Source organism: Scomber scombrus, chromosome 24, assembly GCF_963691925.1.
Source record: "Scomber scombrus chromosome 24, fScoSco1.1, whole genome shotgun sequence".
Lineage (NCBI taxonomy): Eukaryota > Metazoa > Chordata > Actinopteri > Scombriformes > Scombridae > Scomber > Scomber scombrus.
The window spans coordinates 11,493,344-11,510,100 of record NC_084993.1 but is presented as its reverse complement, the minus strand read 5'-3'; the positions used below and the strand labels follow the sequence as shown (position 1 = coordinate 11,510,100).

The window sequence follows — 16,757 nt, the reverse complement described above, 5'->3', positions numbered from 1 at the left end:
CCAATGTGACTTTCATTAGAGATCAGGCAGGGATGCAGAAGTTTACACCATAATGCCAACATGTACAGAAAATCACTAAAAGAGGAAAAACTGCGACATATTAGAAAATGATCATTATTTGTCTGGAGAGATGTGTGTGTGTGTGTGTGTGTGTGTGTGTGTGTGTGTGTGTGTGTGTGTGTGTGTGTGTGTGTGTGTGTGTGTGTGTGTGTGTGTGTGTGTTGATCAATACTATTGATTCAATGATTACTTCACCAGGTGATTCCTAGCTTTGACTTTCCACCCAGTGTTCTGACTTGAATCTAAAGCTTCCCTTTACTTCACCCCTGCCTCCTACAAATTCCTTTATACTACTAATTTCTTGTGACAAAGATGGTTTAAGGGGTAACGCACCAGTAATCGCTGATTTATTGCCCGGTTTATGTGGAGGGGCAATGATTTTTCACATTAAGGAAGTGTTATGTTGCGGGTGGAGGGTGGGGGCAACAAAAGCAACTTTGGCTAAGGTTGGGGAGAGATTGTAGGTTTCGGTTCGATATTAGTAAAGTAAATACATCTAATGAGGTAAAGCTGCCTCAGATCAGGTTTAACTAGAGCTAAAACAATTAGAGAAGTGGATTATTCAATCAAAAGTTAATTATTTGCAACTATATTGACAATCAATTAAGCATTTTAGTAGTTTTTTAAGCAGAAATATAAAACATTACCAAATTTAAGCTTTTTTGTCTAGTAAATCGATACTTTCGGGGGGTTTGGACTGTTGACTTTAAGAAATTTGACCTTTTTTATGTTAAATTTATTGCATTTTGTACTCTTTCAATGATTCTTTTCATATTTTATCCTTTTCATTTTTATATGTTTTGTAACCTCTGGTTTATTTTGTGCTGCTATCTTGGCCTGTAAAAAGAGATTTTTAACCTCAGTAATGCACTATCCAGGATAAATAATATATGTTCTTTATAGGTCAAACAAATATTGCGTTACACCTCTGTTGCCCTTGGTTGCATGGGCTGCTATCATAGATTGATACAAGCTGAAAAAGTAACATATTTTACTGTGAATCCGATTGTTCTAGCCAGGCTTTCATGATCCATGCTCAAAGCTTTTGTTGCCAAGAGTTCATTCGCTAACATTAACCAGCAAGCCAACAAGGCTAGTCTCCACAGAGCGCATGAAAGCAGCTGATCAACCAGGGACACAGACAGCTGAGATCACACTTAAACTGATGATTAATTAGGTCTTTTTCTCATTGCCACCAAAGCACTGAGGGACTGCACATGTGCATCTGCACTTGTTAAATGAACAATTTCGGGCCGCTATCCAACGCCCGAGCCAAAAACAAGACCGGTCAAGCTGTTTGTTTGTTTTTTGCAGCAGTGTTTGACATTTGGTGGATGCTTTTCATCCAGTGCAAGCTACAATGCAGGGACAGTCTGCGGTTTTAGCATGGGATGGGTTGCCACGGGGAAATAGATAATGAGTGCTTTTGTCCCGACAATGACAGCGCCATGCTTTATCCATGGAGCAGCACTAAACAGCAGAGCCTCTACCAATGCTGCTCTCTGCAATTCTATCATAAAGAAGTTGTTATAGGCTCCATCATTAGAACTTCAGCTATAAACTGACTTCACCAGTCTAGTAGAGTTACCCACAGTCATAATCTGCAAACCAGTTTTAAAAGTTAAAGGTTTTTTGAGTGTTTTTTAGTGATTATTTTTGATGACTCTCTCGTATACCAAAAGAAAAAGAGAGAATTCAACCTTGTAGAATACATCATGCAAGCATATGAAGTGTAATTTGTGAGTAAAGGTGTGAGGAATCCAAAATCCATCACAAAGTCGAAGCACCTGATGGCCTTATTAAGAAAAGGGTGGCTAAATTTGGGATCTAGTGCTAAGTCAAAGGTTAAGTCAAAGAGCATTAGGTTAACAAAGTTGTGGATAAATCAGTACAAAAGGTAAAGGTTAGGCATCGAATGCAGGGTTTAAGGTTGAAGTGAAAGTGTAGCAAATGAGTGTGAGTCAATACTCACAATACTCTCACAGGTATTTCAAGGTAATATGTGTGCATGCATGGGAATGTGCAATTAGTATTGGAAAGATTGACTAGGTAAAGTGCTTCATTAGGGACTGTACATAAATTATTAGTGAGGAGAGGAATTTAGAAAATCGGGAAGATTGTTTTTTTTTTCTTTTTGCTAAAGGAATGGTAAGAATGTAGAAGTTTTTTCTCAACCAAAATTTAAATTTTAGCCATCCTGTGCAGGATTATTAAGATTTAAATAAAACCATCATCAATTAAGGCTTTAGTGTGTACATCTTGTCTCCGTTTCAGGGTTTTAATATCAAATTACAGTCAACTAGCTAACAGGACCAACATCTTTATGGATATTACTGATTACATTTTCATCTCGACCAATAGTCATACCCTCCTTCACTTTATTCTTAATCGTATAAATGTGCTATACTAACCCTAGGAGTGTTTTTATTTCTCTTTAGGCATGAAAAATATATTTGAACTTACATTACATTACATTATAATAACATAAATCAAGTGATTTACAACCAAAAAAGTTACTAGAGATGGAGTGGTAGTGTATGGGGATGACGCACTAGTGTCCACTGTAGTGGCGAAAGTGCAACTATGCCATCAAAATCCATGCATATAAGAAAACAGCGTGAAAGGGTTAAGTTTGTCTATATTATAATAATTAAATAATAAATGGTGAAAGTAGTTGTAATAGTCAGTATTTTACTTTTCTGATACCAAGAAAATATTAATAGTGCTGGGGTTTGTCTTCACCCCCCTCCTCATCCCAATAATTTATGTACAGTCCCTTAATACTTACTATTGATGATTTCTTCCTAAGCAGATCTATGTTTTCTTTCTCATATATATAGATATATTTCTCTTATTCCTATACACACCTCTGCTCTGGATTTATTTGATATATAGTGGGAGTTCATTTAATCAACCCAAGCCAGTAGAAAGTGGTTCTTGCAGCTCTATATAAGCCCTGGGAATTTTTACTGGACATTGGACTCGTGCAATCAGCAGATCAAGAGAGTGAGGAATAAAGAGGAGAGGAGAACTATTAGATTTAAAGATTTATCGAGTGACCGAGTGAAACAGAAAAGAGCAGAGAAAGCGAGGGATCGAAGATCTGAGAAAACCCAGCGAAGCGAGAGAGGCTCAGAGAGAGAGAGAGAGAGAGAGAGAGAGAGGAGGCGGTAGCTGATCGAAATACCCCCAGCAAGTGAATGAAGCATCTGGCTCGTCCCAAGAATCCACCTGGCAGGGCAGGTCGACAAAGTCAGCTTCTGCTACTCCCGACGCCTTCGTGGCGCGTGAGCTCCTGCACCAACAGATGCTAAAGCGTCTGAGAAAGGCACTAATTACCTCTGAGGTTTGTTTGTGATGTGCCGGGGGCCTCCGCTGATGAGAAACACATACTAGGACAAGATCAGAGCAAGGCAAAATAGATTATGTGTGTGCTGAGGCAGTGCTTACTTGGAAACTTGCGGATCACCTGAAATTGTGTGACTTACTAGAGCTGTTTTGCAGAGTTTTAAAAGGTTTTTTTTAACACTGGACAATTAGTTTAATGGAGGGTTTGGAAGTGGGAATAAAAGGCTCATGGGTTATTGTTGTTTGTACTGTAATGTGTTTTGAAAAATACTATTATGAAGAAAGTTTAGGTGCAAAAAAAGGTCAGTTTGTGTGGGTGTGTTTTCATTACCATGAGCGTCCCTTGGCGAAATGGACAAACAGGCGTGATTCTCTGCTGCTGTGAGAGCTATCAAGGCCTCGCAGCCCCATTATCCGTGCCACATGAAACTCATCATAATTTGGGGAAATTATATTACAACACAATGAAGGTAGAGCTCCTCACACACACCGGGAAGCGGTCAGAGTCGGTATGCACTGTGGATGTAGTTGCGGTAACAGGCTGAAAGAGCTAGTCATCCATACACCCACGGCTGTGTGTGGGTGTCAAAGAGAAAAAAAGAAAAAAAACCTGTCATTACAGAGAGGTGAAAAGATCTCTCTCTTTCTCCAAATGTTCCCTGCTGCTGGGTTTGTTTGTTTTTTTTCCTTTTTTAAAGATTTTTTTTACATTGGCTCCCAAAAGACTACACAAAAAGCTCATGAACTGACTTCTATTTGAGGGATTTTTTCATTTTTCAGGTATATGCTCAATGACATCAGCATGATTTTATTAGACAACCTAATCTGACCTCGATTGTGCCCCCAATCACCCAGGTAACAACTTCTGTATACTGTATGCCCTCCTGCATAAAACGCACGAGTCAGATGTTGCCAATGCACTAACTATGTCACTCTAATTATGATATATAGGTCTCCCAGCAATGCAAAAAGAGCATGTCTTTTCTCTGTGCTCTGAGTGTGGCTTAATATACCCGCATGTCTTTTATCCGGCATCCGGCTTCCTGCCTGATGGAATGTAATTGGCCTCAGGAGAGAGCACGCTGTACGATGAAGTGATGATCACTAAGATTTAGAATAAGCAGAGCCGGGGACTTCCTGGTTTGCAGTGTCAACCCAATGAAAGGACTCATGATTTTGAGTCACTTCTAGTGATCCTAACTCTACAGTCCTCTCTACAGTTATTGCTCTTGACGTTTGTATGATAATAGCCTCGCTCTGAGCTCTGAGCTCTGAGCTGCGTACACCTTTAAGACACTGCGTGTATCGGCCTGGGGAAATCTAAAATTGACAGGCGCCGGCCTCGTTTCCTTTTTTTTTCTCGGTGCCATTCGAGCTGTCGTTATGTTGTAGCAAATAAAAAAGGGGTAGGTTAACTATAACCTGGATTTATGATGGGTGTTGCTGAAAAGGTCATTAGTCAACACTCTGATTCCACTTACTGTAATAGATGTATGAGGTTAAAGAAGGAGAGTAAAGACCCCTGCAGGAATGAAATGAAGGAACACGCCACTCTTGGTTGATTTGATGACTGAAAAAGGTCAGGAGAAATCAAGCCTCACATATTCAAGTTGATAATTGTATTATAAGTGAGTCAAAATGATTGGAGTCACGTGCTTGGTTGTATTATTCTAAATCAGTCTTTTTTTTAATCTATGAGGTTTGGTCTGTGAGGTTCTGAGCTGCAGGTATTTATCAGAAATGGCTCGTTTCAACTTGAAGAACACCACCTGTTCATGAGTAGGAGTGTGTTGGAGTGTGTTATTATAAGCATAATCAACACCCCCTAAAATCTCCACCTGTTATGTTCCATTTTTCAGGCAAGTTACATTCACAAAAAATGTTTAGCACGAGTAACACAGAGAGCTTCACACTGCATAACTGTGTTAGTAGTTTAAACGTGCCTCCAATGTGTCATCAGAGCAGTGTTACCGTGACAGAAATAAAAAAAAGGGGGTTTGATGCTAAAAAAACACACTCAGAGAAGGTGGTGGCCACATCATGCATATACTATAAGGAAAGACAAGAGCCTAAACAGCAGGTGATGTTACACTGCGATGTTAAAACAGAGCATCCCTGCTGCTCATAGTGAGAGAACTTTCTGCTACAGCTACTGAACTGTATTTCATTTGATCTTTATAACTTCTACGAAATCCTTTAAAAGCCTCATTATTCTGAGGTCATACAAGTGGTTTTTTAATGTCCTCTCTTTAGACAAAGTCAGAATATCTGTACTTGACTCCTACAACAGGACTGGAGCACTTAAGAAAGTTCTCTGAAGTCACTTCTTGGTGTTTCTCAAGAGCAACTCTCTTTGTATGAGAGGTTCTTGAGGCCCAAGGTTTCTTTGTAGACACCTTGAGTCAGTGATTGAAGTAGCAGATTATCATTGACTGCTTCTTCTTTTCTCTCCAGAGTTTGGATCTTTCTACCTAAACAGAAGATCTTTTGGGACTTTATTTAATAAGAAATAGTCACATTCCACTATTTCTAAAACCCAAAGATAACAGGCAGTCGCAAAATTGTGCAAACAGCATACAATAGCAGATTACATTCAAGAATCCATCAATTTATAGATTAAATTGAAGCAGGTTTCCATTAAAAACTAAAAAAAAAAATTTATATTGTGTAAATGAAACTAAATCCCCTCTAGATATGTTTTAAAACATGTAAAAATACTCCCACTGATTCATAATGTGTATTTTAAAATTCTTATAATTCTTCTTCTACCTCATTAATAGTCCCAGAATTTATGACTATGCAAATATTTTTCATGTCAAAAGTTTAACTCTTAGATGCAAATTGTCTACTAGAGTTTCCACATTTTGTAAGTTGAACACGATTGGCTCGGGACTAGCTATGATGTCACAAATCATGCTCTCTTATCGGAGCTTTTCGGTGAGCACAGATCAAACTTTCCACTGTCTGCAGATGAATATGAAAGCAGCCTTCTGGTGTCAAACTCTGCGCATACATCATTCTGAGCGGTGAAGGTCAAACATTGAAGAGAAGTGACAAAAAAAGCAAAATACATCTTTGACTTTAAAGGAAAAGAATATGATTCACACCAATAAAAAAGTAAAGATGGTGTGTCATTGCAGCATTGTTCATTTAAGAGATAAATGGCTTAAATTTACAATTGTTGTTGTTTTTTTCCTCTTCCTCTTTCCTTGTTATGAGGCAATACATCATACGATATTAGACAGTGGGGGAATTATCCTGTATATTGGAAGCCAATGCCATCATTTAGAAGAAAAAACCCAATTCAATCACCTCGCTGTTGTTTGCTCTCAATAAGGGACAGTGCTATTTTTACCATTCTATAGCAGCAGAAGGGGAAGAGGAGGGGGGCGACAGGCACTCGGTTAGGGATTCCCCCGCACTGCGGTGATATACCGCCTCGGGGCCATCCCCAGGGACCGCTCTGAAATTACATTGAAGTGACTCAAATTGCTTTACAGAACAGGGGTTCACATGGAGTACACAGTGATTACATATCCTATCCCTGTTGTTCTCACCCTCACAAAAGTCAGGGAGAAAACTTGTAGAGACCATTTATTTTTCATGTTGCTGTTGAACAGAGCGGCTTTTGATACGTGTCAGATGTAATTTTTATTTTTTACTTTACTCTATTGTGCTGCAGCGTATATATACGATGATGATGACGATAAAGAGCCAGAGCTAGTTGTTGATAAAACAGCAGCATATGCCGGGGACAGAGAACATATGCCATGTGACAAACAATGTTAGCAGGATATTTCCTAGATACTTGTGGTATCACAACGTAGCAGTTCAGAGTGGTAGCGCTGCACAGAGAGAGAGAGAGAGAGAGAGAGAGAGAGGGGGGAGAGATTAAATTGAATATGGGTCAGTTCACAGCCAAAAAATCTCGCTTATCTGAATTCTCACACACCCTGAATGAAAGTGATTATCCAGTCGAGTTTATTGAATAATTGAGGCTCGCTGGAAATCATTTCCACTGGTCACTGTCATTATCTCGGCTGCAAACATATGCTAATAACCAAACAGCAGTGGTAAAGCTGTGTGAATTGGGAATTGATGTGTTGTGGGGGAGTAAGGGGGGCGGGGGGGAATTGTCAATAATTCATAATCCATACAGTCCTAGTTCATAGAGAGTATGAGCCCACCTCCCTTTCATATAAATAAATAAATAAGTAAAAGAAGTTGTTTCAGGGCAGGTAATGTGCAAAGCTACACACTCCTCATCTGAAATTCATTTTGATTGTCTCCATGCAACATTGATGAGGAATCCTTGGCCGCGTGTTTATATAGGCTTGTATGGTTAATTTAAATCATTTATGTGTTACGAGGCGTGTGCGTATGTGTGGCTGCCCACCTGCTGACACTCTGGCGGGAGATGGAAATGCATACCTAGAAGCGCGATACCGCTCGGGGAGAGACATGTGGAGGGAGGGGAGGAAGGGAGGAAGGGAGGCAGAGATAGAGCTCCAGCAGAGAGGGAGGAGAAGTGATGCGATAAGGGTCAAAACAAGGCAGTGTGAAAGAGACATTAGTCATTCGTCGGGATTGATGGAGGGTAAAGTTACTATGGTAATGGAGGAGAGAGCGAGAGAGAGAGAGAGTCTACGCTACTTATTCATAAAGCAAATTTAATTCCCGCCACATGCTGTGATCAATCCACAATGACCACTTTAATATGACTGTGACTGATAACACTTATCACCCTCTGTGTCACAAAACCCCTGGAAATTGACAAGGATTTATTTTGCTATCACTTACAAGAGCAGAGGGGTAGTCAACCTCACGCTATCACCGGATTATCAGATCCAGCGCTATGTTATAGACAAGAAGATTAAGCTTTGCAATACATTCTTAGTGTTTTTTGCGAGCTATTATGTATTCTTCCGCCTTTGCTGTGTATCTTGTGGAATCAGAGAAAGTAGTCCCTGCTATATCATGCTTTAAAGACAATATTTTGGATGTAATTTCCATTCCTTTTGCATGACTGGTAGTAATATCGAGCCCCAACACTCACACTCGCTTCATCATTTGGCGGCTGCAGGCTACCAAACAAGCCACGCTTCCACCACTATACATTTATGGCTCAGTGCCAATGAGCTTTCCTCCTCATGCTGTGTGACCAATCTGTATCCTGTGCTGACTAAGATCTGTTCATATCTCTCGTGTGCTAACCAAACCTGGAAAACACATTCATTTATGAGTATGGAGTATCAGTTAGAAAAGAAAGGAATGAATAATTACCATACAGCACTACAGGATCAGACCTATACCCATGACTCCGTTATTATGAGCCTCGCATAATTTCATTTCATTCTATTTTTAAGTCGTCTCATGAAAATGCAAAACCTCCACTGTTTTGTAAGCATTTAGTAACCCAGTCTTGAGATTGTGCACAAGGGGGGTGCGAAAAGACAAATAACTGTTTTGGTTATGTAACAACTGTAACACACATGAACATTTTTAGGGGGAGCCATGCTCATTGCGGTATTGCTGATTCGTTCATTTTTTTTTATATCCGTTCAATGCGAACCGGAAAAACTGCACCACCAAAAAAAGACGTGCGCCTTGCCAGTGCCAGCTTGGTGCGGGTTGGTTTCATTTCAACGCCACAGCGGGCAGAGGGGAGATCATGGCATTGCCCTGAGAGAGAGAGTGAGAGAGAGAGAGAGAGAGAGAGAGAAAGAGAAAGAGAGAGGTGTGCAGGCAGACTGAGAGGAAAACAGAAATAGAGGAGACTGTTAGCTTGGGTAAGTGGGTTATGTGATGTGGATGGAAAGAAGGAGGGGCTCTGTCCTCTATCTCCACTGCCAGCTCTGCTCTGGTCAAATACTACTTGAATAAAGGCAAAACAAAAAGATTTACTTGCTTAGCGTCCTATTCTCTTACACAACTGTCCTAAAAATGGTTTCATTCCACAAGACTAATGAATCCTCACGGCCGGACTTCAAAGTCTCCCTCCACTCAAAAATATGTTTTTCTTCTTGTTCTTACAGTCGGATATTTGAGCTTTACTGAGTTTGATATTAGAAAGCTGTTTTTACATTTGTCTGATGAAAGTGGACATTTTGTCTGTGTTCTTTGAAAATCTGGTTTTTGGGGGTAGGGGTACGAGCAGGATTTGCGACATCACAACAAGCCAATGGAGCCAGTCTTGTTCAAATATGCAATTTCTTGACAGAATCAAACAACATAAGCAGAATTAGTGTGCAAACTTTTCTGGTCTATCGGGTAAATCTGATAATGAGGTTTTTTGGGGGTGGGTGAACGTGGTTGAACCTTCTGATAACGATGGTCCATAGATAGTTCTACATTCTTGCTAATGGAATTCAATCACTTTTTTTAGTTTTCCTGCATTTTCTTCGACATTTTGATAGTTAAAAATAAACTCATCCAACCAAGACAAAGGCTCTGTGATGTACAATAATACTTTGAGGTAAATGCTAATATGCTGGTGCTTAGCATAAGGTGACCATATTTTCAAACCCTTAACTGTATGTTACAGCACGTTCATGCACAAGCGCATGTATGCAGGCACCTTAGGGGTTTCCATCAGGATGGGGGAGTGCTAAGCACACCATCTGGGAGTGTTCAGATGGTTGTCACCAGTGTCACTGCTGAAGTAGGTCGCAACTGTGCTACCTCCTGCTTGTAGCCATTATGTTTGGCCATCTCAATTTTTATATCACGTTTCTACAACGCTCTACCAAAAAACAATGTGTGCAGATCGTAGAATTTTCATTGCAGGTTCTTGCCTAGAGTAAGCCTCTTGGAGCTCTTTAGAAAAGACCGACTTTCTCTTTGGCACTGTTAGCAAACTGTTCTGTCAGAAAGAGCCACAACTGTCGTAGGCTAGCAGCAGCCTTGATAACAACACATTGATTGATTGACAAGTATGATATTATACTTATTATTTGAGTTGTGCTGAAAACCTGGACAATTCGGTAGTAAGTGGGGCCATTTCAGTGTTTTACAGATATTTGTTAGGACTCAGGACACCCAGCTTGAAACTGGGACAGTTCCTGACAAACCAAGATGTCTGGTCACTGTAGCTTAGCAGTTAATATTTACCAGGTTCTCAATCTCAATCTTTAGTTAATCAAACCAATCATTAGTTAATCATTAAGCTAATCATTAGTTTTCCAGGATCGACTGCCATCCCTAGAGCCAAGCCACTAGTTTGGCTATAAATCTATTGACAGATTCATCAATAATCATCACTCAAAACCCAATACACAACAAATAAGAAAATGGCATGTAAAATAAATCAGACATAAAATAGAAATAGTTGTTGTGGTCAGGAGTTCCCAAATAGCAAAGGGTCCGCCAGTTCAAACCACTTAAAGTCAGCTTGTGTAACTGTCTTTTGAGTAGTGACCACTTTGGCTACAAGTTGTTGGATAATGGTAAATGGCAAACATAAGTTCAGAGCATTATAAGTAAAAAAGATGGAATAAGTCATGACTCTGCAAAAGCTACTGGTCATACCAGACCAAGAGAATCTGTGGTGACAAAACCTGTGAGGGTATTTAATTGAGCGAGAGTGCATTTCAGTGCTTATTTAATCAATATTCCATTTGCAAGATGAAGAATATTTCATTTCTTCTCTCAGTGGTTATATATTCCTGCTTTAACAACCAGATTCACCAGTTTATACAACTAAGACTGCATACATGAAGTGGTAAAGGAACTCCAAAGCTCTTGTATTCAGCAATGGATCCTTTGAGATTGAGCCTTTGATTTTGATTACATTAGAGAAATGGGAAAATACAAATCAGAGAAAATGTTGAGATATTAGATGAAAATTTTCTATGAAATTTTCTACTAAAGATGCAGCTACATGAGTCAGCCTGCCCACACGCTGTTTTTCAATGGCGCACTACTGTATCAGTTACTGTAATCCAGGAGGGACTGCAAAGACACTTCTGAGAATTTTGGCTGCGGCATGTGAGCCAGTTGGCCCACACTCCTTCCAGCTTGTAGGATGCTGTGTCATGTCTCATAAATATTAGGAGCACTAACATTTGGGAATGGGAAGAGCAAATATTTCAAAGCTGTTGATATTTGCTTTTGAGGTCTGCAGCAGCTTGCTTCATCAATGCAGTAAAGCTGGTGTAAAACTTTTCAATTGTGTGTATTTGTGCTGTATGCATGTATGAATCTGTAATTCAAGAATCAATTGTTGAAATAGAATAGTTAATAAAAAGTCATCACTATTCTGAATGCCTTTTTTCCTCTGTGTGTCTTTGTAGGACTATACGTTGACCATGTATTTCCAGCAGTACTGGAGGGACAAACGTCTAGCTTATCTAGGAATCCCCCTCAACTTGACCCTTGATAATAGGGTTGCCGACCAGCTCTGGGTCCCAGACACATACTTCCTCAATGACAAGAAGTCCTTCGTCCACGGAGTCACTGTCAAAAACCGAATGATCCGACTGCATCCAGACGGAACCGTTCTCTACGGACTCAGGTAGGTTCTGCCTCGTGCTGTAAACACATTGTCATATGTCTGTAACTTCTCTGTCTTTGCCTTCGATGACAATGCCAGTGCAGAGCAACATGTTTGTTAACAATAGAATAATAATGTGCCATTTCTGGGCCGTGCAAATGATGAACACTCCCCACAATGTGCGACAAATTGAATCACAGTGCCAAAAATGTTCTCGGCTGTTTCCCAGTGTCAGGTTAACTATACGTGTTTAAAGCTCTACAAGCTGAGAATTTGGCAGATGTCTACTGATGGCCGCTGTGCAACCACAGGATTTTATGTCATGCTCAAGGGCACCCTGGCATTTGATTTTGTTTTTTAAGGAAAACAGCGCAGAGATCATCCATGGAAAGAACTGTGAACAGGTTAGAAGGTGCATTAATGAAATGTTAAGCTTGCAGCTGCTGTTTGATATTTGTTTCATAAAGCCCTTGTTTTGAATTTCCATTGATGTTTTCGACAGGCAGGTTCAGAAGAGTTGGTGTGACCCATGAATATGGATGCATGCTTTGAATTATTAGAGTGCAAAGGGAAATGTGTGTGTGTGTGTGTGTTAGTACGTACATACTTGCATGCTTGTGTGTATGTTTGTGTCTGTCAGTGTTCATACTTTACAGTCATACAGCCATGGTTGATTATGCAAGTGGAGTTCATAGCACTTAGCCTTGTGGGCTACTTATAGACCTCTCAATGCTTTCAAGAGATCAAAGCGAGCGGGAGATGTGTGACGTGGTGTTTGTGATATGAGCTGTTACATAAATGTATGTCAGGTAGGGCTGAGTAACATGTTGAATACAGATTCCTATCGTGGGATTAAAGACACGTTCTGTACTAGTTATATCTAACCCACTCTCGAGCTCCATTTTATTGTATAATGTAGGATGTTTGTATGAACTGTGTTTAGTTACTTACAATAGTAGCATCTTGTTGGTTGATTCAGAATTGCATCGACATTATTGTTGCTCTAGTTAACATGGGCTAGGTGGCTTAATTTTGTAGTAGTGGTTGAGCTTGCTTGCATCAGAGAGGCAGGTGGGCTTATGGGTAGAAAGACGAGAAAAGTAACATGAAATTAAAAGTGACGTTATAGAAATTGACATAAAATTAAAGTGTCATTAGGGACACTTTTGGGGACACAACATTTTATTCAGATAATATTGACCACTTTGGGACTCCATACCTGCAATCCAAAACCCAAAGATATTCAGTTCACTATCACACAAGGTTAAGAGAAGCAGATAGGCTGGACTTTTGCTTTAAAAAAATCTTATTGTTTAATTTCCTGTCAATTTACTAATCAATATGTGAATATGTCTCAGTTTTAAGTGTATTTATATACTCAGAATGAAAAAGGAGGAAGCAGACAGGCTTTTAAGTTCATACATAATGTAGTTATATGAAATGTTATGTCAAGTTAGAAATCTATATGTAAACTGTAATATGTCTTAGTAATGACAACACGTCTACATCTTGCAGACCTGATGTTATGTTATTGTAATTTTAGCCGTATAATATTATCACCTAATGGGTTTCCATAGTCTCATCCGAGTCTTAACTGAATGAAGACATCCAGTGGCTAACTGCCAAGCAGCCGGCTTTTAATCAGGGCAGACTTAGCCTAAATCGTCTTGAATTTGCATTTCACTTTGCTGCTTTTTTTAACTGTCTCATCATCAGCCGTTTGAGCTCATGCATCTGATATACAAAAGAATACCTCTTCGTGACCCAGTAAAGATGATCAGACACTAAACTCTGCCAAGCTGCGTCGCTGTGATATGTGTTTTATTTTTGCAAATTTTCACTTAATCACCAGATGGAGCGTTGCCAGTTTTATAGAAGGGGCTATGGACTGAAACAAATACAAGAGTGAGGGCTGCTTGTCTGCCTGGGGTCTATAGTATAATTATGTATACAGTTACCCAGTCAGCATTTTACCCCGGAGGTGGTGCCATAATCTAATTTTACGATGACAATGCCAATAGTCTTCAGTAATATGATGCCAACTGAGGAACTTAGTGTAAAGACAAATTAACATTTTGTTTCCTCTAAAAGTGATAAGACAAAGTCAAGTTCTATCACCTTTATGCATTAATCTAACTGTAATCCCACACTCCCTTATGTTTCTTGTGAAGTAACTACACTTACCCGCATTGCTGTTGTTACAATTCAGATGTGCCAGAAAAATGATACTTACTTGCCTCCTATCCATCTTCCTTTCATACAATCTGTGTAAATCACATACACTATCTAAAATATATTTCCTCTCTTATCCTCCCCCATCTGTGTATTCTTTCGCAGGATAACTACGACAGCAGCGTGTATGATGGATCTCAGGAGGTATCCCCTGGATGAACAGAACTGCACTCTGGAGATAGAGAGCTGTGAGTAGAGAGGGGGACGTACAGCACACTGCACAGTTGGGAATAAGACCAGCACAATCTCATGTGTAGAATATATCCGCTTGACTGAAATAATATCAATATGAGGGTTTTTTTTCTTTTGAAGTTTTATTTTTAGATCTCTAGAAGAAATGTTTTTTTTTTACCCTATATGACTACTAAAAGAATGATCAAAAGAAGTATCCTGAAGTAATCTTTAAGCTAAAAAATGATACACTTTCCATAACTCAATAGCATCTTATGTAGACCCTCTCTGCCTAATAAATGTTACCTTGGGAGGCAGCTGGATTTGCAAGATCACGACATCAGAAGATCATATGAGAATATATCTTGTCAAGCTTCAAGTTCTGCACTTGTGTCCAAACTACCAATGGTTCAGACTAATCAGTGTCCTATGAGGATTCTTGTGTGATCTCGCCAATCCATGATAGATAGTAAAGGTACAACCAAGTACCTGCCAAGTCTTTTTTGAAAGTACCTGCCCTTTTTCAAACAGTTTCCGAGGACGACTTCTGAGATGGTTCTCTGTAACAAACCATCTGGTGCGTTGGTGTAATAAATGTCCACATCTTTTAAAGGACTCCTTTGCCATAAATTTGTGGGCTCCAGGCCCAAAACATAAATAAACCCTGAATATATTGTACAGCAATATCATGTGCATTTATGGGAGATTGGCCCATTCATTAATTCACAAGTGACTAGTAAATCTGTGATTCTCATCCTCCATGGAAACCATGTAGCATCTACTGTCTTGGGAACAGTGCAGTGCTAAAGCAAAATGAAAAGTAGGCGTCAATATTACTGGCCTACAACCAAAGAATTTGTAGCTAAAAGCTACACAGAATAATGCTAAATGTATATATTACTTATTTTTTTACAACAATTTCAGTGGACTATAGAATATTTAAGCATATTTATCAGTTAGAAAATAAACAGTGGCTACACCAACAACAGAAAACATTGACGCACTCTATCACCTTGTAAATTTGATGTGGCATAACAGACTTGTTAGCATTTAGCCACGTTTCACATCCAGCAGATACAGAGGAACATTAGCATTCATTTGGAGTCATGTTTGTGTCCAATTGACAAATTTAGGTTGAATATTCACTCTCCTTTTAGCTCTGTTTGCTCTCTACCAACTTTTGAATTAAATATTTGGCTAAATAGCTGCGAAATGCCACCATGTTCACAAGCTGTTTTGCTAACTTAGTCTGTTTGCACCTGGTGCTGGGCAGGGTTTACACCCTGAGCTTTTTTGCTGATACTGAAGTTGATAGTGATAAGGAACTAATACATTGAAGTTACAGGCGGTAAAACCAAAACTATGACCTAAAAAATGCTAAGATGCTCCATAGAACTGACAGAAACTGAAGAGTTGGGTGATAATTCTCTGGGAATTTGTCAGGAGAGCTACTGCTTTCATAATACACAATGTGATTTGATCCACTATTTATATTAAAGAAAATAGTGCAGCTTCAAATTTATAGAGATTTCAAGTTTAGCATTTATGTAACAGAGCTAATTTTGGGTCATGTCCTAATATCATTCCAAATTACTGAAGTGAAAGTCAGCGCTGGTTCTCAAGACACCTCCAAAGCAGACTATTCATTATCATTATATATAGATAAGTGAGAAATCCAAAAAGTGCTTCTAAGGACAGAAGAAATGTCAAGATTGTTGTGAACTCAAGTGAACTTATTAACTGACTAACTTCTCAAAGCAACGTCTGGTTCTTGGAAACAACTTCAAACATGTTATCTTTTTTTCTTTCCAAATGACAGCCCAGTTGGATGAGCAGCAACACTGCATATCTTGGTCTCCAGTGATGGTTAGACAGATGGTTACACCTTGGCGTATGTGTATGTGTGTGTGTGTCTTGTACAGATGGCTACACCACAGACGACATCGAGTTCTACTGGAAAGGAGGCGATACAGCTGTAACGGGGGTGACACGGATCGAGTTGCCTCAGTTCTCCATTGTCGATTACAAGCTGGTTTCCAGAAATGTTGTCTTTTCCACAGGTAAATATGTTAAACCCTAGAGTGCAATAAGGTGTGTATTACATGTGTATTCTACAGTAGGCTCGGGCCTTCACAACAAACTTTCCTTTGGGAATAATACATGACAAGCCCGACAAGTGGATGGTACATTTTCGATGATATTGTTCATATCAAGCGCTGGCCTATTTTCAAGCTGATTATTTAATCAATTTCAGTAGCAAACAAATCCGTGCCAATGCTTGATCTGTTGATCTTAAATCCTCAGAGCCAAAGCTGTGTTTGTCAGTGCTTCTAATTGGGTTGAAGTGAGAAAACGCACCGCCTTTGAAGTATCCCTCAAGAAACAAGGGCTGATGCAAGGATGCTAAAATGGTAACTTAACCAAAACATGCCATAAATGCTGTGATTTACAGAGC

General features: G+C 39.5%; 1 protein-coding gene across 3 annotated transcripts in view; it reads left to right on the top strand.

Moving 5' to 3' along the window:
• Positions 1 to 16,757, top strand: part of LOC134006594 (gamma-aminobutyric acid receptor subunit beta-3-like) — a 33,277-nt gene that overhangs the window by 1,442 nt on the left and 15,078 nt on the right. For all 3 annotated transcript variants that reach the window (XM_062445519.1, XM_062445518.1, XM_062445517.1), the window contains exons 4-6: positions 11,700 to 11,920; positions 14,237 to 14,319; positions 16,225 to 16,362. In XM_062445519.1, coding sequence (XP_062301503.1) covers positions 11,700 to 11,920; positions 14,237 to 14,319; positions 16,225 to 16,362 — 442 coding nt within the window. The remainder of the gene's footprint in view (positions 1 to 11,699; positions 11,921 to 14,236; positions 14,320 to 16,224; positions 16,363 to 16,757) is intronic.